A 20,893-nucleotide genomic window follows, 5' to 3' on the forward strand; every position below is an offset into this window, starting at 1 on the left:
TTTCCAAAAACTGTCTGCAAAGCATTATGGGGTAGATGAATTCAATTATATTGACATTTTAAACTCTCAAACGCAGACTCTTTTGAGAAGTCTGCAATGTTCACACACACACACACACACACACACACACACACACACATTGCACAGAAACACTCCACACAACATTTCCCTCTATAGCATCATCATGGGTTCTACACCCCAAAGTACAACAATCCTAAGTTAGGCTCTAAAATTTCTAAAATGTTAAAAGAACAATTTGGGATGATTCCATTTGAAATATTTTCTCTTACAATGATGTCTTTAAATTATTTTTAAGGTTTTCATTACAGTAAAATGAATAAAAAGGCCCTTCCCAAGAAATATTTGCTGAAAATAATATTTGCTATTACTGCAAATAACAATTGTTTTTCCTTCAAAAATTCAAATTTTAAAAAGAAAATAGTGACCCATCCACATGATGCCTCTCCTGATTCTGGTAGTTGAAAAAAATCATCTCCAAGGGTACATTAGATAATGTGGGTTCTTCCAAATAATGTAGTTTCTTTTCCTTTCAATACAATAACATGTATGTCATGAAAAACCATTTGGAAATAAACAGGCCATATAACACATCTCCTCAGATTCTTCTTAATTTCTTTCATATCACTTAATTCTGAGAGTAAAAAACTTCACCTAGGAACAAGTAGATTACCAGCCCCAAATCAGTATGATTTACTTCTAATAATTTATTGCTAGAGTCATTTGTACATAAACTTTCTGTTTTCGAGGAGGTGATATATCAATGTAATGCCCTTGTGTGATCACCAGTTGGGTAATTTACTCACTTCCATATAGGTTTGTAATAAAAGCTTACAGACGATCTGGATTATATTCCAAGGTATTCCTTATCTTCCCTTCAAAATCCTTCTCCTAGTGCCAGGGGTGGGGAACCTTTTTTCTGCCAAGGGCCATCTGGATGTTTATAACATCATTTGAGGGCCATACAAAATTATCAACCGAAAAATTAGCCTGTTCTATTTGGTCAAACATTTAATTAACTCACCCCTAATGCCTCGGCAGGGCCAGACCAATGATTTCATGGGTCTTATAACAACCTCAGGCCGGACGTTCCCCACCCCCGTGTCTATCAGTAGCCAGGGCAGATGGGGAAGAGACCATGGGCAGGGATCCATCATAACTAGTCAGAGTCAATTTTAATTCTGCAGAGTCCTAAGTAGCCTGGGAGCAGAAAGAACCAGTCTGGGGGACTCGAAGTTTGTTAAGACAAATAGCTAACCCACACATGCCCAGGGGAATGCCCTCTTCTCCTCTCTCTTTTCCTCTCAACTTCTCTCCACCTCTCAGTTTCTCTCCTACTGCTGTGTCCACGCCCCTAGAAGCTTGTTCAGGAACTCCTGTCTGACAAAGGGATCTTTATTAGCCTTTATCCAGGCTTTAATTGCATTTCTACTCAGCCCTTTTAGAGTTAAATTTCTCCAAAGATTGTGGACAACAGCTCTCCTCTGTTCACCTACCTCCTCCTCTTCTACCCATTAGTCTGGTTTTAGCCTCTCCCACTATAATGAGTCAGTTCTCTGGAAGGTTTTTGGAGGTCTCCTAGTCACCAGCCCACAGTCCTCATCCTCCTTAACCTCCCACTTGGGCAACTGTTCCAGTTAGCCACTAAATTGGAACCCCCCCTCCACTTGGCCTCCAGGGTCTTGCCTTCTGCTCTCTTTCTCCAGTCCACAAATGGAAGCAGCAGTCTCCAAAGTTCTGATTCCAGTTCGTTCTAGTTTCTCTTCCTTAGTCATTTCATCCATTTCCGTGACTTCACTATAATTTCTGTTGACTCCTATCTCTGGTTCTGACCTCTCCACCCACATGAGCTTACAGCATAATTTCACATGGATCTTCTTCTGACACCCTCCACCTCAATGGGTCTAAAACAAAGTTTGTCATCTCCCCCTTCAAAACTCTTCCTCCACTCTAGCTCAAAACTTGTCATATTTACCACCCCCCCCCCCCGCCCCCAGCCACTTTTCTCAGTTGGTCATTACACAGTTTAGGGTGGTTACTTTTCTTCTTCCTGATCCGTAAGTTTGGTGTTTGTGCCACAATTTCCTACTTCTAGGGAAGTCCTGCAGATAACATCTGCCATCTTATTAAAGCCCCTTACTCTTACCTGTGGGAGGTGGAATGACTCTTTGATGAGAAAAACTGGGGAAGGCCTGCTAGCTACTAATGGTCCTATTTCTTGCTCACTCATGCAGAATGCCTTGTGGATTGGAGTGTCAGGCCCCTCTCAGCCTCTGGTCTTCAGGGAAGGAGTACAAGTAGGGTTGTTCCTGCTCTAGTGCTGGAAGCACTATACATTTGACACCTGAACAACGTGGGGGTTAAGGGAGCTGACGATTGAAAATCTGCGTATAACTTTCAAATCCCCCCAAACTTAATTGCAAATAGCCTACTGTTGACTGGAAGCCTTACCAATGACATAGTTTATTAACTCATCTTTTGTATGTTATATGTATTATATACTGTATTCTTACAGTAAAGTAAGCTAAAGAGATGAAAATGTTAAGAAAATCAAAGATAAAATACATTTTCAGTATTTATTTTTTTAAATTTCAGGTATAAGTGGACCCTCACAGTTCAAACCTGTGTTATTAAAGGGTCAACTATAGCTCTTCAGCTATGACTGAGGGGGTGGGGCATGCTGAGTCAGGGGAAAAGGAGTAAGGTGCTCCATTTTGGCCTTGGGTCTAAGCCATGTTCTTCAGTCTGACTTTACCCTCAATAAAGTTAATATTTTAATTTCCTTTTGGTTCCTTGTGTTGTTCTCAATAGATCATCTTCTACACACCTGGTATGAAACTCTCTGTTATTTTCCCCAACTCACCGTCTTCTTTTGGGTGATAGTGCTAATTTAATATCAAAAAAAGTCAAAAAAATTATATATACTTTTCCATTTTGATTTTTCATTTCTTGGGATGAAAGATTTGGTCAAAAGCCTTCCTCCTCCATCTCTATCCCAAAACATTAAATTTTTGTGACTTCAATAAAATGTCAATTATTCTTTTAAAATGAAAACCTGGCAGAAAGAAAAGGTATGACTTCTACTAAATTAACTTCCAAAAAGGATTGATTAGTTGATTCAATATTTATTGAATTCCACAATGCACCAGGCATCACAGAAACGCACAGAAAGAAGCAATTAATAACATGACATTATTTGGAGAAGGAAGTGATAAATTAGCAACAAACAAATCAGAAAATAACAATAGAACCTAAATACTAAATTATTTTAATGATTTGGTTTGCTTATTATTAGTATCCTTGAGGTAACAAATGGAAAGAACAGAAATGAATGCATCTAAAAAGAAATATCTATAACCCTACCGCACGGCAGTTAAGCATTTGCCTGCCAAAAGAGATAAATGATGTTCTTGTGTGCATGTGAAACTTATAAATGGCTGCAGCGAGACTCAGGATGATAGCAATTGTGCTAAAGTAATAGCTCAGAAAACCATAATTGCTATTTAGTTGCTTTTTGTTGTAAAAGTGCAGAGTCTGGGGCAAACTGGTTAGTGTGCTGTGTTTGTGGTCTTAGAATTGTTTCAAAGATATTTGGGCCATTTCAGATGACTCACGAATTTTAGCTACTGAGAGGTATAAAGTAAAGATGACCTTCCTAAGTTCTCAGTCGTGTCTCCCAATGTTTGCAGAAAGTTAATTCAGCTTTGTTTTAAATTACTCCACTAGGCCACTGTGCGTCCAGACAGTAAAGAATTCTTCCTTTCCTGATGTGCCACACATTTCAGGCTCTCGGGATTCTCTTCAGTAACCCCTACACAATGGACAGGAATGCAGTCTCTCACTGCAGTGGGCTGCAGTATCAAGAAACCTTTCAGAAAAGTGCACATGATGCAGTGCTACCTGTCAGCCGGTGTCCCAGGTGCCTAGGAAGCCTCTCGGGACTTGTGCAGCCTACACTCTGCCATTCAACATTCCCACCTTATACCGCCTCTGCGAGCGAGGTCCCGCAACCCCCAACTGAGGTGCAGTATATCAACAACTTCAATGTTCATTTTGTTTTTGGAAACAAGTCGTAAGTAAAAAAACTTCATCCATTGTTTCCCACGTTTATGAATCTGGCATTTAAGACATGCATTAGGCAATGCCTTTTTGAGTTCCCTTTAATGCTTACACACGGTAATATGTTAAATGGAAAAGAACATCAATGGTTAAGCTTTTATGCAGAGATGGACAATTGATTTTGTATCATTAGGAAACAGCGATATTGAGATCCTTCAAGCAAATAACAAAACCTAAGCATTGTCACGGATTCTTGGCTTTTCAGAATTTTACAAATTACTTTTTTTTTTATGACACAATTCCTTCCGCCTCTTAAATATTCCGAAGAGTCCACCTTAGCAGTTATTAGAAACACCACAAATGCAGTAATGTGTTACCGTGCCATTATAATCACTGCTTTCTTATGCAAGTAAATAAAACAAACAAAACTCAGCTCCACACAGCACTGCCTTGGGAGCAGCAAAAGCCGCGCGGGGTACCGCACCGGGCCTGCCGGTGGGCCAGGGCAGCGGGATGCCGCAGACCGCAGACTGCGGCAGCAGCGGAGGCTTTCTGGCCGGGTGGCGGTGGCCGTGCCCGGGAAGGCGCAGTGCAGCACACCCGCCATACCTTCTGCGTTGGCACTGCATCAGCGCCCACTGAAAAATCTCTCTCAGCCACCAACTACAATATACTTTTGGTTGGTTTTGAAAAAAATGGGAGGGGCAAGAGGGAGAGAAGAGGTAATGTGTGCACTTTGTGTGACAGATCATTATTTCTTCACATTCCCTAAAAATTTTCTCCAAATATTTACCAGCCAATCCCAACTTCTTTCATCTGCCAGTTCCCTAAATCTGAAATTGCCCCTCCCGTGCAAATGCATCAAATGAGTCAGATTTTACGGTAAACGCAAGGATACCAAGAGGCTCTAAGGTGCCCATTTCTCGGTTGCGGAAATTGCACCAAGTTTGGGTGGTGGAGCCGTTCACGTCTGCGGATCGGAGCGTTCAACTGGGGAGCGCTCCCAGGTAGAAGGGGGTGGAGACAGGTGGGCCTCCCGTTCTTGGAGGACCCCAATTCCCAGGGAAGGCCCTTCCCGGTGTTCACGCTTGAGCGTGCGAGGAACCCTCCCTCCCGCAAGCAATAGCTCACCCGGCAGCATCTTCCAAAGCCCCAACATCGGGGCGGGGAGCGGGGAGACGGGAGGGTAGGGGGCAGCACCGCCTGGAGGCTCCCTCCGCGCCTTGCGGTTTCCCCCCTGGCTCCTTGGCGCCCCCTGACGCCAGGCTCCCTGAAATTAGGCCAAGGGAGGCTGGACAGGCGGAGGCCCCAAGCGACGGGGAGCTTCGAGGCCCCTGGCTGGTGCACTCTCGGACGGCGCGGGCCGGCGGGCGGCCCCACAGGAGGGCGCTGGGCGCTCAGGCCCGAGCGCAGCCCGCGGCCGCCGCAGCCGCTGCAGCCATGTCCGCGCGCCCGCGCTGCCGCAGCCCGGCTGTGATGTCATCAGGCGAGCCCCCGCCACGGCGCCCCATTCCCGCCCCCCGCGGGCCGCCGCGGCCGCAGCCCGGCGCAGCGTCCCCGCCCCGACCCACGTGCGCCCGTCTTGGGGATGCCGAGGCTGGCGGCGGCCGTCAGACGATGCACCGGGCCCAGGTGGCCAAGGCGGCAGCGCTGCTCCTCCCCGCCCGCCGCGTCCCGGCGGGGCTGCGCCTGGGGGCTGCGCATGGACGGGGGCGGAGGCGCCTGGGGCGGGAGGAGAGAGGCTCTCCGCCGCCAAGTCCCAGCCTGGTCGCTGTCTGCTGAGTCATGGCCAGCGCTCCCCGCAGCCCTGGATCCGTCGCTTAGCGCGGGGCGCGCAGCCATTGGGCCGGGCGCGGGGCCGCGTGCGCCGGGCATGACGCGCTGATCCGCGCTCGCCCGTGCCCGCCGCTTCGGCGTGCGCCCAGCGCGGGTGCCTGTGCCGCCGCCCTCCAGCCCCGCCGCCCAGCGGCCCCCGCCTCGCCCGCACCATGATCGCCGCGGCTTTCCTGGTCTTGCTGAGACCCTACAGCATCCAATGCGCCCTCTTCCTCTTGTTGCTTCTGCTAGGCACCATCGCCACCATCGTCTTCTTCTGCTGCTGGCACCGCAAGCTCCAGAAAGGGAGGCATCCGATGAAATCGGTCTTTTCGGGTCGTTCCAGGAGCAGAGGTAAGACACGCCGCGTTTCTTCAGCCCGTTTGGAGAGTGACGCGCGGCTCGCTCGCTTTTGCGCCACTGCCCTTCGCTCCATCATTGCCCACTCCCCAGGCTGAGGACGCCTATGCATTTAACGCCCCTCGCCCGTGTTGCCCTCGCCCCCTTCCTCCAATCTCCTGGGCTGGGCAAAGCACCGCGATGCCGAGTGCTGGGAGGAGAGGCATGGACGTAGATTCTTAGTGTCAGTTTGCTAAAGCCCCCGAGGGTAACCGGAGCGGAGTCTGGTGCTGCGGCAGCCTCCCTTCACCCATCCATCGCTTTCTTCATGGAGAGTTTCCGGCTCCCCAACTCCCCCAGAACTTTCCCTGAAACTTCTCATGTTGAAATCAGCTAGAGACGGATGGCCTAGTAACCTCCCCGCCCTACAGGATGCCCCCACTGAATTCGAGGCGTCGGGAATGTGCCTTCCCGACCCCTCGTCGTACCCCCCCCCCCCTAGCCCCTCGCGCCCAGGTAAGTCATCAGTTATTCAGCAGGTGAAGAACAGGGAGTTCAATGAAGTCTCATTTTTCTCTTTTTTTCCCCAGATGCTGTTATGAGATCTCACCACTTTCGTTCTGAGGTAATTTATTTAGCGCGCACGCTCAAGGTCAGAAGAAGTTCTCTTTCCAGAGTACCAATATTAATCATATGCGTGTTAAGAAACCGGTAGGGCATTGCATGGCGGGCATGCTGCCCCCAACCGAAGTAGTGCCCAGCCAACAGTTTTAGCAAATTTTGTGTGTAGTGGAGCCGCTGGACACGAGGGGGAAAGACAGCTTCTAAAAGCATTGCAGACCTTACAAAACTTAGCCTCGGGGTGGCTCTCAGCGTCCCTTACAATCTGTAATTTGCCTGTGGAAGCTTCCTGGGTGCTGTCAGCTGGGGTTGTTGGCTCAGATATCCAGAGAAGAGCTTTTAGGAAGTTAGTGCAGAGCAATTTGGTCCCTATACATTTCATTTGAGACTTTCGGGTTTACATTGCTATTCACTGGTAAAGCTCTCCATGCTTTCTCGGGGCTATCTGATGGTTTTTGCAAAGTGATGGTGGTAGTGATCGGGCTTTATCAGGTCCTGTATGCTAGCCCCTACTCTCAAAATGTGGATTGTCCCTCCGTGAGCAGGTGGAAGGTGCAGAGAGTGGGTGGGACCCCTGCAGCACCAGCTCCACTGAAGATGGAAGGAAACAAAACAAAACAAAAACATCAGCTCCACGCCCCCCCCCCCCGCCCCCCCAGCATTTCTTTATGAGTTTCCAGGCCAACCTCACTTAGTGTGAGAGATTTCCCCCTTTATTTTCGGAGCGTTTCACACAGCCAGGCTTGGAGGTTCCTGGCCTCACTGCTTGTTCTGGTTTATTCATCTTAGCAAACTTCATAGTCACACACCCTCCATTTACTTGTCATTTCCCTGAGAAGTTATTTCACATCTCATTTCACTAGTTAATCAGATGTTTTATTGCACCCTAGGTGTTTTATTGGACTCTGGTTGTTCGAAAGCTTTAACTGCATTATTATAACAGCATTCTAATGCCCAAAGAGCAATTCTACTGCAAGTAGCCCTGGAGGGTGAGAACGCTGTGCTCAATTTAGGATACTTAAGAGACTAAATTAACCAATCAGATAATCTGACAGCGCATTCCTGGCTTTACACTAACTAGCAGTGTGGTGCTGGGAAACTCTCTTAGTTTCTCAGCACCTCAGTTTCCCCATCTGTAAAATAGGCCTAATAGTACTGACAGGGTTGTAGGAGGAAGATTTTGGGTTTCCAAGTAATTATGTGAGAAACCCCACTTAGCCCTGCTGGTGTGGCTCAGTGGTTGAGCATAGATCCATGAGCCAAGAGGTACCTGGTTTGATTCCTGGTCTGGGCACAAGCCTGGGTTTCAGGCTTAATCCCCAGTAGGGGGCGGACAGGAGACAGCCAATCGATTTATCTCTCTCATTGATGTTTCCCTCTCTCCCTCTCCCTTCCTCTCTCTCTAAAAATCATAAAAACATTTTTTGAAGTATTTTTTAAAAAAGAAAAAATCCACTTAGCTCTTAGTAGGCATTCAATACTGGTTAGGTATTATTACATTTTGTAAAACTGAATTAAAAAATGTGTAAACATAAAAATCTGCAAGTTTTAAAGTCTTAATTAATTCAAGTTTATGGGAAACAACATAAACGGTGTCTATCATGAAGCAACACTTGAATATCTAATTAATTTAATAGAATTAATTTAATAGAAAATTTAGGATTTTGATTTTAAAAAGATATATACAGTTCCATTCAAGTAAGTGATAGAACAAGAATAATAATCCTGTTACGGTTTTTTTTAAGACTCCTATTTATTTTAAATATATTTTTATTGATTTTAGAGAAGAAGGGAGAGGGATAGAGAGAAACATCAATGATGAGAGAAAATCATTGATCAGCTGCCTCCTGCTTGCCCCCTACTGGGGATCGAGCCTGCAACCCGGGCATGTGCCGTTGACTGGAATCTAACCTGGGACCCTTCAGTCCACTGAGCCAAACCAGCTAGGCCTGATATGGGTTATTGTATTTGCCATCAGGTATTTCAGCTAAAGCACAAATAGAAAAAAATGAAATAGAACTGTGTCTTGGTTAGTTATCTTGCAGTTAACTAAGTATTTGTCCCAATCTTGCATTTAGTTAGGAATGCTAGGACCAGTTGTTTAATGCCTTAACTTGTTTCACAAGAATACTGGCACAGTCTGACATCCTGTGGGGACTTCATATTTGTTCAATCTGCTAACTGTGAGCTCCTTGAGGGCATGGACCATATCTCTCTTGTGTAGGGGTGTATCCCCCCCTGCCTGGTAGAGTGGGTTCTTAAGAAATATTTATTGAATGAATGAAAAATTCTTCAGGGGTGGCAGTTCCCATAACTGGACAAATAGAACTCTCAGAGTTGGGCAGAAAATAAAAATGCACATTCTCAGGACATTGCTCAGAATCCAACATTTGCTGAATCTCTTATTTGATCTTTCTAGGCTTTTAAAAAATTGGAGTTTGTATTAAAAATGTGAGTCACTAATTATAATAAAGTAGATTTGGTTAATTTTTTTTTTCTCCTCAGAAAATCAAATGCAAAATTAGCTTAATTTGTTGATGGGCTACCGTGTTCCTTTTTGTACCAAGTTCCACCGATAAACTACTCTAAGAATGTTATTTTATAAGTGAAAATCCTGAGATTCTGTTGCATGAGAATGTCATATTTCATCACTGTTTTATGTTTACCACAAATAAAACATTTTCCCTAAAAGGTAACGTAGGGATTTTTTTTTCCTTTTCCCTTTCTATTAGAATGCTATTCCTGTGGAATGTTCTCATTGAGAAATACCTCTGAAGTTTTTGGGTATTAAAAATTTGAATGATATTCTTATTGCCTTTTAGCAGTAGTTGCTGCAGAATAATTAATGATCAAAGAAACTTTTCATTTTCTGACAAGTCATAATCATATTGAAGTAAGAATTCAGTGTCTTTTTGTTCCTCATTCCAATCTCAGTAAGTAGATCATTCACGTTCAACATTTCCGTAGTGTTCAAGTGAGGAAAATGAGTTTAGGATCTGCTGACTCATTTGAAATGGAAAAAAGCTTTGGGAAAGCCCTTGAACTCATGGAAGAAGTTCAGTTAGCACTTTACTGCTTTACTTGGCAGAGGATATTGCTTCTGCTACCCACATGCCCAGCAAGGAGTCCCATTGGGCGGGAAATTTCAGGATGCTCCTTCCCAGATAGAGAAATACTTCTCCAGGGAGGAAAATGATGGCACTGGTTTGCTTTGGGGAAGTTCTGCAGCAGGGAAGAAAGCCACATCTCTCTCCTCTGAGGAGCTCCAGCGGGTTCCTTAATGTGTGATCTGGGATGAGTTTCTCTCTATGCCTCAGTTCCCTCATCAATTAAGTGGAGATAATCCTAGAAACCCCCCGTGGGCAGGTTAGGTAAGATATCCAGCATCAGCCAGGGCTGGGTAGGGTCTCCATCATATTCACTGTGCTCACTCAGAACTCAAGGAGACTGATTTGAAAATAACTGCTTTGAATTCTGTAAGAGAAAGAGCTGTATGCAAACAGCTCCTAAACTAAGTACAGTCTCAAAGAGATATTTGCACACCCATGTTGATAGCAGCATTATTCTGAATTGCCAAGAGGTGGAAACAACCCAAGTGTCCATCAATGGATAAATTGTAAACAAAACATGGCATATCCATCTAATGGAATATTATTCAGCCTTAAAAAGGAAGGAAATTCTGACAGGTGCTACAATGTAGATGAACTCTTCACTACATTGAATAAACACATTTCTCCAACTCAGGTTCTTCTTCTGGAAGCTAGAAATAAATAATATAGATGCTGATAAGATGTTTTGGAACCATAACCACCACCAACCCTTTTTTATTTTCACTTACTTGCAAACTTGTCTTTACTCGCTTTTTAATAATCCTCTAAATTTTAATAATTAACATATGAGAATGTGAGATTATTAATCCATCCAGCAAGTATAACCCTAATTCATTGACAGATAAAAAAGCCAATTAGATCAATAGAAATATGGGTTTTGTGTATGCAGAGAAAGAAGTTGTACAGTGATTTAATTAAGTCCTAAATTGCTAATGAAGAGAAGTGAATGCACACTGATGTAGGACTCAGTCTAGAAACCAAAAGTTCATTCTGTATCTAAGAAGCGCCCTTTTCCTCAGGATTTATAATGTTTTGTGCTGTGACATTATACAATGGTTAACTGTTACTCTAGATTCTTGTGGCGAAAATCAGGCAGTGACTATCCTGATTCTAAGGAATTTTCAGAAAGTGATACGGGTACTTGAGGTACCATTAGGTTACGAGAAAGAGTCTTGGGAGTACTTCAGTGGACTGAAGACAATGATAAGGCCCTTTGAGAATACCCAGAGTGAGCAGTGGTAAACGATCCCTATTCATCAGCTCAGCAGAATAAGGGAAGCCTTGTTTCATTGAAGTGGGGAGAAGAGTGTGTTTTATGTCTATCAGGATTTGAGTAAATGTCTTCACTTCCCATTTCAGGTAAAGGAACCCAAAGAGTTAACTCAAGTTAAGCAATTCCTGTAGAGTCACATAGCAAGATAAGGACTGAGTAAGACAAGAATTCCCTGGCCACGTTTGGTCTGCCCGTAGTGTTTAACTGCCACTCACAGCTAAGAGACTGATATGCCTGAAATTCTTTAAAAAAATTTTTTTAAAATTTTATTTTAGAGAGGAAGGGAGAGGGAGAAAGAGAGAGAAACATCAATGATGAGAGAGAATCATTGGTTGGCTGCCTCCGGCATGTCCCCTACTGGGGATTGAGCCCACAACCCGGGCATGTGCCCTTGACTGGAATCAAACTCCGGACCCTTCAGTCCGCAGGCTGACGCTCCATCCACTGAACCAAACCAGCTAGGGCTGAAATTCTTAATGAAAGAGAGAAGCTAAGTTGAGTGCATTTTTAATGGACATTTCTTACAAAGCTGAATAGGCAACTGCTTTAGGACTTTCAGTGTTTATTCACATTCTCTTAAAAGGATGGTCCACACAAACCCTGTTGGCCTCATTATATTCCCAGTGTCCCTGTACCACACCATGGTAGAATGCTCAGTGAAATAACCACATTTCACAGCTTCTCATTACATTTATACTTTCATTACAAATTACTTAATTTAATGGATTAGAAAAAAATGAGAGTTTGTCATTTACTTATCTTTTACCATTAGGTTATCTTTACAAATTCTTTTCCTAGAGTTAAATTTCAGGTCTAAATTAATTTGTGCTAATTAAATTAGTTGTAATTTGAACTCTACACATATAGTGTTCATTTAGCGTCACTCAATTATTTTCACAATAAACACTTTAAAAAAAAAAATTACATACCAGGTTCGATGTTAGATACAGGGCTAACAAAGGGTCTGAGGTATAGACCATGCCCTTGATGATTAGTTCTAGGTCACTCCCAATATCAGTGCTGAAATTTTATAGTTACTGGTTTCTTCTGTTACGGTAACTGAACTGCTGTGCTCTTTCCAACTATGACTCACAAATGTGACGAGAACATTAGAGGCCGAGGTGTATAAGTACAGCCAATATATTTGTATAACATCCACCCTATTCACAGAGGTTTATTACACCAGGGTCACCACTACCATATAATTTGCCCTTTAGCTACGTAGTGACAAAACAGAATGCTGGAAGGAATAAACAAAAGAAGGGGGAAAAACACTTATTTTCATGCATCCAAACGAATTAAATGCGTTAGATGAATGTTGAAATAAAAGCTTTTCCAGAGAAGTTTGACTCTTTGTCTAACGATAAGGTTCAACAATGACTCCTTTTGAGATTTGGATTACAAAATATAACCAGGCTGACAAAGACAGGTATTGGCTTAATGAAAGGAATACAGGAATCGAGTCCAAAAATCCTGATTTTGGGTTCCAGCCCTGCTGTTAACTAACTGTGATTTTGGTCAAGTCTCTTAGTGTCTCCAAGACTTCTGTTTGGTATCCTTACTGGTAACATGAAGATGATCTCTGAAGCACCTTCCAGAAGTTTCAGGCCACGTTTCTGATATGTGCAAAAGCACCATGCTAAAAAGGCGTTTGTAAAACATGATTCCTGCCTTCTAGGAGCATAAGGCAGACAAAGATAAAAATATAACTAGCTTAAGTACAAAGCAACAAATTACATGTGCAATAGGAATGGTTGGAATAGTTCTGATGAAATAATTGCTTCTAGCCGGTGCGATCAGAGAAGGCTTCCGAGAAGAGGTGATGTTTATGCTGAAGCATGGGTTTGGGTAGTTCTAGCTAGACAAAGAGAGAATGAGAGCAACACCCCCAGGCCGGCAGAATGGCATGAAAATAAACACAGATTTAGGAAGGCATGTCTGTTTTCAGAGCTCAGAATACACCAATATGATTAGAATAAAGGGTTCTTGATATTGCATAAGTAGGTTCCAACTACAATAAAAATAATTTTTGTATACTACTTGACAGTTGACAAAAGCCTTTGACATAACATTTGATTTGAGGGTACCTGCTATGAGCCCCTTTTTAAAAATTAAGTTTATTGGGGTGACATTGGTTAATTGGATCATATAGGTCTCAGATATGGATTTCCACATTACAAGATCTGTATGTTGCACTGTCTGCCACCACCCAAAGTCATATCACTTTCCTGTCATCAGATGAGCTCTTCCAAGAGAAGCAAAATTTGCCTACTTCTTTTCTAGCACTGTGGCAAGACAGCCTGGTCACTCTTTTTTCCACTCTGAAGGAAAATGCAGAGTCGTGGCCTCTGCTGTAGTGTAGAGGGCCTGGGAACATGACTCACTGTGGGTCTTTCTGGTCACCCGAGGCTGCGCTTTGGCAGGAAACCATGTTTTACAGGTCCAACACACAAGCATCACTGGGTTTTATTTTGACTGAAAACAGCATATGTCCAGGGATTTGTGACAACTTGCTCATATGTTCAGTGTTCATTACAAATCCTCCTGCAAAGTATAATAATTTTTCAGGTATTTCATTATGTACAAGGCCATTTCTATCAGCTTTGAAATACTTTACATTTTTATAAAGTATTTGAAATGTGTCTATATTTGAACTTCTTCCTTGAAAATTCCTGTTGCACAAGAATTAGTCTAAATGTTTACACCCTCCTCAGATCCTCTAGCCTACTTCTCCACCCTCAGCCAGTGACCCTTGTCTCTTAACTCACAGTGAACATCAGTGCCATCAGGTAACAGCACCATACATTTCGTGACCCTAAAAACTAAACGGCATCTTAAACTTCCCCCCAAGTCCAATGGAAAATTCATTTGTCCTCTGTGCTAATAGTTTATGCTTATGTTGTGAAAAAAATTTTTTTTCATCTCTTGGGGGATGATGTTCCATTAGTCCTCTATTATTACAGTTGTTCCTCATTTATCTGCCATTGTGCCCTCTCTGTGGGCTCCTTTCCCTTATATATAAATGTCATACATGCTTCCTTTTGAAAACCACAATACGAACCTTTCTATACCATCAGCTCTTCTCTTGGCAAGAGAAGTTTCCTGAAAAAGGCTTTTATTTGTCACCTCCTATTCCTCATCTCTCATTCACTCCTCACCTTTATAACCGAGCTTCTGCTGCTACTGCTATTTAAAGTCACTTAAGCCCCACCATCGTGACTCAGTGGTTGAGCATCGACCTATGAACCAGGAGGTCACGGTTCGATTCCCGGTCAATGCACCTGGGTTGCGGGCTCGATCCCCAGTGTGGGTGTGCAGGAGGCAGTTGATCAATGATTCTCTCTTATCATTGATGTTTCTGTCTCTCCCTCTCCCTCTCTGAAAGAAAAAAATAGACACACACAACAAAACCCTGTCTTTCAGAAAGCTTACATTTAAAAAATAAATAAAGTCACTTAGGCTCCTCTGTGATTTCTAAATTTCTAAAACAAGTATATCAGTCTTTTTTTTTTTTTTTTTAGGTTTTTATAGTTTTGGCATTTGAGTTTTTTTTAATTAAATCTTTATTGTTCAGATTATTACAGTTGTTCCTCTTTTTCCCCCATAGCTCCCCTCCACCCAGTTCCCATCCCACCCTCTGCCCTTACCTCCCCCCGTGCCCTGCACTGTCCTCATCCATAGGTGTACGATTTTTGTCCAGACTCTTCCCGTACCCCCACACCCCTTTCCCCCCCGAGAATTGTCAGTCCACTCTCTTTCTATGCCCTGATTCTATTATATTCACCAGTTTATTCTGTTGATCAGGTTATTTATTCACTTGATTTTTAGATTCATTGTTGATAGATATGTATTTGTTATTCATAATTTTTATTTTTACCTTTTTCTTCTTCTTCCACTTCTTAAAGGATACCTTTCACCATTTCATATAATACTGGTTTGGTGGTGATGAACTCCTTTAGCTTTTTCTTATCTGTGAAGCTCTTTATCTGACCTTCAATTCTGAATGATAGCTTTGCTGGGTAAAGTACTCTTGGTTGTAGGTTCTTGCTATTCATCACTTTGAATATTTCTTGCCACTCCCTTCTGGCCTGCATAGTTTCTGTTGAGAAATCAGCTGACAATCGTATGGGTACGCCCTTGTAGGTAACTAACTGTTTTTCTCTTGCTGCTTTTAAGATTCTCTCTTTGTCTTTTGCCCTTGGCATTTTAATTATGATGTGTCTTGGTGTGGTCCTCTTTGGATTCCTTTTGTTTGGGGTTCTCTGCGCTTCCTGGACTTGTAAGTCTATTTCTTTCACCAGGTAGGGGAAGTTTTCTGTCATTATTTCTTCAAATAGGTTTTCAAAATCTTGCTCTCTCTCTCTTCTTCTGGCACTCCTATAATTTGGATGTTGGTACGCTTGAAGTTGTCTCAGAGGCTCCTTACACTATCTTCATACTTTTGGATTCTTTTTTTCTTTTTGTTTTTCTGGTTGGGTGTTTTTTGCTTCTGCGTATTTCAAATCTTTGACTTGATTCTTGCGATCCTCTAGTCTGCTGTTGGATCTCTGTGTAATATTTTTTATTTCAGTCAGTGTATGCTTAATTTCTAGTTGGTCCTTTTTCATATCCTCGAGGGTCTCACTAGATTTCTTAAGGGTGTCACTAAATTTATCGGCAGTTTCTGGAGAATTCTTGAAAAACCTTATAACCATGGTTTTGAACTCTATATCCAGTAGTTTGCTTTCCTCCATTTCTGTCATTTGTGACTTGTTTCTTTGCCTCCGCATTTTGGCTGCTTCCCTGTGTTGATAGAGTGGCTTTCTGTGCTAGGTGTCCATAGGGCCCAGTGGCTCAGCTTCCCCAATTACCTGAGGTGTGTACTGTTGGTGCACCCCTTTGTGGGCTGTGCGCACAGTCTTGTTGTAGTTAAGCCTTGATTGTTGTAGGTCTCACTGGGAGGAATTGACCTCCAGGCCAATTGGCTGTGAGAATCAGCTGTGTCTATGGTGGGAGAACTTCTGTGCTGGAGACACCCTTTTGGGGCAAGACTTGCTTCAGTGGGGCTTTGGTGCTCACTGAATCTGCCCCCTGAGTGTGTCCCTTATGGATCTGAGGAGTTGTAATCTGGATGATCCCACTCTGACCACTGGGTGCACTGGCTCTAGGATCTCTAAGGAGGTGCTAATTTAACCTCTGCCTGAGGCTCCCCAGCAGGAGCTACGGAGAGATCTGCAGATTCCTCTTCCTTGTTTGGGGTTTGGAGGTGCCCAGATGAGGCCCAGCTGTGAGGCAATGCAAGCTGCTGTGGGGCCTTGGGCCTTTTTTGGATGTTCTGGGTCTCTCTGACCCAGCTGCAGTTTGTTAGGTAATTTTAGATTGCAAAGGGCCAGGCCATTCATATGCCAAAGCCTCTGTGCACAGCTTGGGTAGGGCAGGGTCTCAGGGAATCAACAGGGCAGAGCAAACAGCTATGGCTGATCCTCAGCCCTGCCCTAAGAGGCCCCGGATCTCAGTGTCCCTTGGTAATCCCCGCAAGCACCTCTGAAAGAAAGCCGCCCTCGAGTTCCGCCTGCTGCCAGACAGTCCAGTTTCTCACCACATGAGTCTGGGTCCCCAGAGACTAGCCAGGAACTGGAGTTCAGGGCCATCAGGAGCTTGTGTCTCCCTCCCGATTGAAAAAGACAACCGTGTCCTCAGTTGCCAGCCCTTTCCATGTGCGCCTCCGTACCTCTGCACTTTACTTCCGCACCTCCTCTGAGTCTCAGTGTGCTTTTCTCTTTCCTTCTAGTTGTAGAATTTCCACTCAGCCAGTCTTCCTGTGGTTCCGGTTGATGTCCATTTTGTCTTTTACTTGTATTTTTGAAGTGTTTGTGTGAGGCAGCAATTTCAGGAATTTACCTATGCCGCCATCTTGGTTTTTCTCCAAGTATATTAGTCTTTACATAATTGATACTGTTGGCCACAGATTGCTTCTTGAAACTCTTCCAGGTTTTTGGATAATACTTTCTTTTAAAATATATCCGTCTTCTCCTTTTTTTAAAATATGCTTTTATTGATTTCAGAGAGGAAGGGATAGGGAGAAAGGGATAGAAACATCAATGATGAGAGACAATCATTGATTGGCTGTCTTCTGCATGACCCCCACTGGGGATCAAGCCCACAACACGGGCATGTGCCCTAACCAGGATTCAAATTGTGACCTCCTGGTTCATAGGTCGATGCTCAACCTCTAAGCCAGTCTGGCCAGACATAAAATATATCTTTATTAAAAAATAATAATTTTATTGATTTCAGAGAGAGGAAGGGAGAGGGAGAGAGAGGAACAGCAATGATGAAAATCATTGATCAACTGCTTCCTGTAAACCCCCCACAGGGGATGGAGACCACAACGTGGGCATGTGATCTAATGAGGAATTGAATCCTGACCTCCTGGTTCATGGGTTGACACTCAACCACAGAGCCACATCGGCCAGGATGGACAATACTTTCTTTACTCACCACCTTCCCCTTCTTTTCTGGTCATGTCTCCCTCTGTTCCTGTACAAGGTCTTCTTCCTATTTATATGTTGATATTCCCAAGGTCCTACCTTGGGCTTAATTTTTTAAAACAGCTTTATTGAGATATAATTCACATACTATGCAGTTTACCTATTTAAAGTATAGGTTTCAGTGCTTTTTAGTATATTTACAAGGTAGTGCCGTCATCACAGAATTTCATTTGAAAACATTTTCATTATCCCCCGAAAGAATCGCTTCTCGGCCTTTTGGCTAAGATCAAGTGTAGTATCCCCCAAAAGAAACTCAGTACTTGTATCAGTCACACACACACACACACACACACACACACACACACACACACACCAACCCTAGGCAACAACTAATCTACTTTTTTTCTTAATAGATTTTTTGGGTTTCATTTTTGCTCAACCTGTTAAAGCTTTAATTGTGAGATCACATCATACTTACTGTTTTACCCCATATAAAATGGTTACTCTGAAATCTGTATGTCAAATTCAGACTTCATCTTGACCTTAAGCTATAGAGACTCAATTGCTTTCTCCTTTCACATGATGTACCATGGGTATCTCAAGCTGAATGCTGAACTCATCATTCCCTCACCATATCTATCCCTGTTTGGAAGAATGGTACCAACCCCTTTATCCCTACAGTTGCTCAAACTAGAAATCTGAAAGATAGGACAGACCACCTTCTTATCCACTCTGCCCTGTCTGTCTTCTCTTTAAAATTTCTCTGGGATCTGACTTCCTTACTGTCCCCATTGTGGTTATCTTGGCTCAGGTCCTGTAATAAAACTCCAGACAAATCTCCCTGCTTCCCCATCCCCAATCCATACACACTAATTTCATAAGGATCATTCCAAAATATAAATGAATTATTAAAACTTTTATCACTCATGGAGACATTCAGATTCAAGTAATCTCAGAATAAAGTGGGTTATTAATACGCAGGGATTTATATTCTCTTGTTGCAAGAAGTCTAGAGCTGCTGCTGTCTTTGCTTGAGCTGCTCTCCTGTGTCATTGCTAGTGTGTTAGGGATAATCCTAGCCTTTCCCTCCTGGTTGCAGGATGGCTGGCATGGTTCCAGACATCATGCCCAAGTTCAAGGAAGGAAGGAGGGGAAGGAGCAGAGCCGGCCAAGGAAGGATATTCATCAGAAAATCAAAAGCTTTGCTAGAAACCTTTCCAGTTAGATTTCTTCTTATAACTTGACAGGTTAGAACTGTGTCACAAGGCCACCTTTCACACTCGAGTGAAGCTTGGCATATGAGCTTTTCTTTTCCCGTCTGCAATAGAGGTAGACAAGAAAGAAAGGGTTGGGTAAACCATATTCCTCTCCTACTTGGTGGTGCCCTGGCCAGTGTGGCAAGGTGGTTAGAGTGTCGGCCAGCACACTAAAGGGTTGCAAGTTCAACTCCTGGTCAAGGGCGTGTACCTGGCTTGGGGCACGTGTGGGAGGCAACCAGTCTGTGTGTCTCTCTCACATCCATGTTTCCCTCCCTCCCTCCCGCTCTTCCACTCTCTCTGAAAAGCAATGGAAAAAATATCCTCAGGTGAGGATTAAGAATAATAATAAAATCCTTCAGTGGTTTCCCACTTCCTTTAAGGTAATGAAGGACAACCTTCTTAATATAACATCAGAGAGATCCCTATACTGATGTCCTTGTGATAGTTCTAACCTAACCATTTGTTCACACTTGTAAGTGTCCAAATGGACCATGACCTTTTAGGATTATTGTTTCCAACCGAGAAAACTTCCATTCCTCTTCCTTTTCTCTGCCACTCCCCCCTAACAGCAGCAGCAGCAACAACAACAACAACAAAATATTTGGGCACAAAAGACTAACTCTTGCTCTTCCTTTAAAACCCAGTTCATAGGTCATCTCCTCCAGGACACTCTTTCAGCTCACTCCTCATAATCATAATTGAGGTTCTGGGTGTGTTTTTCTTTTCTTTTCTTTTTTTTTTTGGTCTTTCCTACAAGATTGTATCTTGAAGATAGTGTAAATCTTTAGTTTTTAGCTCAGTGTCTGGCACAGAGTCAAGCTTAGTAAATGTTCCCAGAATGGATGAATATTAAACATTTTCTACAAGTTAGCATAATTTTCAATTCTCATGGATTCTGTAACTTTCTAAATATTACTGTATTCCTCTTTTACTTAAAGGGAAAGAGACAGATGGTTTTCATTTTTTATCTCAGACATACGGTTATGCCTTAGTTAGTATCCTATGGTTACTTAGAAAATACACAGATTCAGGCACTTTTGAAAAAATGAGTTGAAAATTTCCCTGACATTTTTATTCATTATTGAAGAGATTTTCATACCTTGATGTGAGTTTTGAACAAAATTTTTAATATTTAATGTTTTTATCTTAGTTTATAATCTGAAAAAATCAACGTAAGTTTATTCTGAATTATCTTATAACCAATTTACCTTATTACCAGTATTGTCACCCAATTCTAGTGCCCGAATTTACGTTTTGTTCACAATCACATTGGTATCAATTGGTATTGCTTTAACTGTCATGATCGTAAGAGAAAAGATCAGGGGCAATTTTAATGTGTAAATTATGCATTCATGGTGAGGGCCAAATGGTGTGCTTTGGTAATCTTTAGTAACTCCGTTTTGAGACATGTGGTGTAGAATTTAAGTAAAAGAGCATCAAAAATGATAAATGTCAAGATAAGTAGAAAAAACAATTTTATTCCTTTTAATTAAAAAAATACATATAATTTTAAAGCCCATATTATAACATTGTCTTGTGGGGTTTATAATATACATATTCTATAGTATGTATTATAGAATATGTTATAACATTCTATAATACATATTATAAAGAGAGATAAAGATATACATTTGGCAGCTATAGTGTAGAGAAATACAGGGAAATAAATGAACTCCCTGCAGATTGCAAGGTTTCTACATTTTATATGAAGTGGTGTATTAAAGCTTGAAGAAGGCATTAAAAACAACAACAATAATAAAAGCTTAATATGCTAATTAGACCAGACATCCTTCCAGACGTCCTTCCATCCTTCCAGACAAAGCCCAGGTCCCAGGTGCCTGCCAGTGGCCAGAGGGAGGGAAGCCTGGGTACCGGGTTCCAGAGGGGAAGGAAGGCCTGCTCTTGCACGATTTTCGTGCATCAGGCCTC

General features: G+C 42.8%; 2 protein-coding genes and 1 pseudogene across 19 annotated transcripts in view; 2 read left to right on the forward strand and 1 right to left on the reverse strand.

Moving 5' to 3' along the window:
- BEND6 (BEN domain containing 6) overlaps positions 1-6,196 on the reverse strand; it is a 52,076-nt gene extending 45,880 nt beyond the window's left edge. For 2 of the 6 annotated variants that reach the window (XM_059701340.1, XM_059701341.1), the window contains exon 1: positions 5,209-5,770. The gene's annotated coding sequence lies outside the window, so the exon portion shown is untranslated. Of the gene's footprint in view, positions 1-5,208; positions 5,783-6,064 lie in introns of those variants that run through there. The other 4 variants (XR_009453480.1, XM_059701342.1, XM_059701345.1 and 1 more) reach the window with 4 other exon arrangements.
- Positions 6,051-20,893, forward strand: part of DST (dystonin) — a 440,752-nt gene continuing 425,909 nt past the window's right edge. For all 13 annotated transcript variants that reach the window (XM_059701312.1, XM_059701317.1, XM_059701314.1 and 10 more), the window contains exons 1-2: positions 6,051-6,246; positions 6,822-6,856. In XM_059701312.1, the coding sequence (XP_059557295.1) occupies positions 6,066-6,246; positions 6,822-6,856 (216 nt within the window). In that variant the 5' untranslated portion in view covers positions 6,051-6,065. The remainder of the gene's footprint in view (positions 6,247-6,821; positions 6,857-20,893) is intronic.
- LOC132237874 (U2 spliceosomal RNA) lies at positions 17,966-18,196 on the forward strand (annotated as a pseudogene).

This window comes from Myotis daubentonii, chromosome 6 (assembly GCF_963259705.1).
Source record: "Myotis daubentonii chromosome 6, mMyoDau2.1, whole genome shotgun sequence".
NCBI classification, from domain to species: domain Eukaryota; kingdom Metazoa; phylum Chordata; class Mammalia; order Chiroptera; family Vespertilionidae; genus Myotis; species Myotis daubentonii.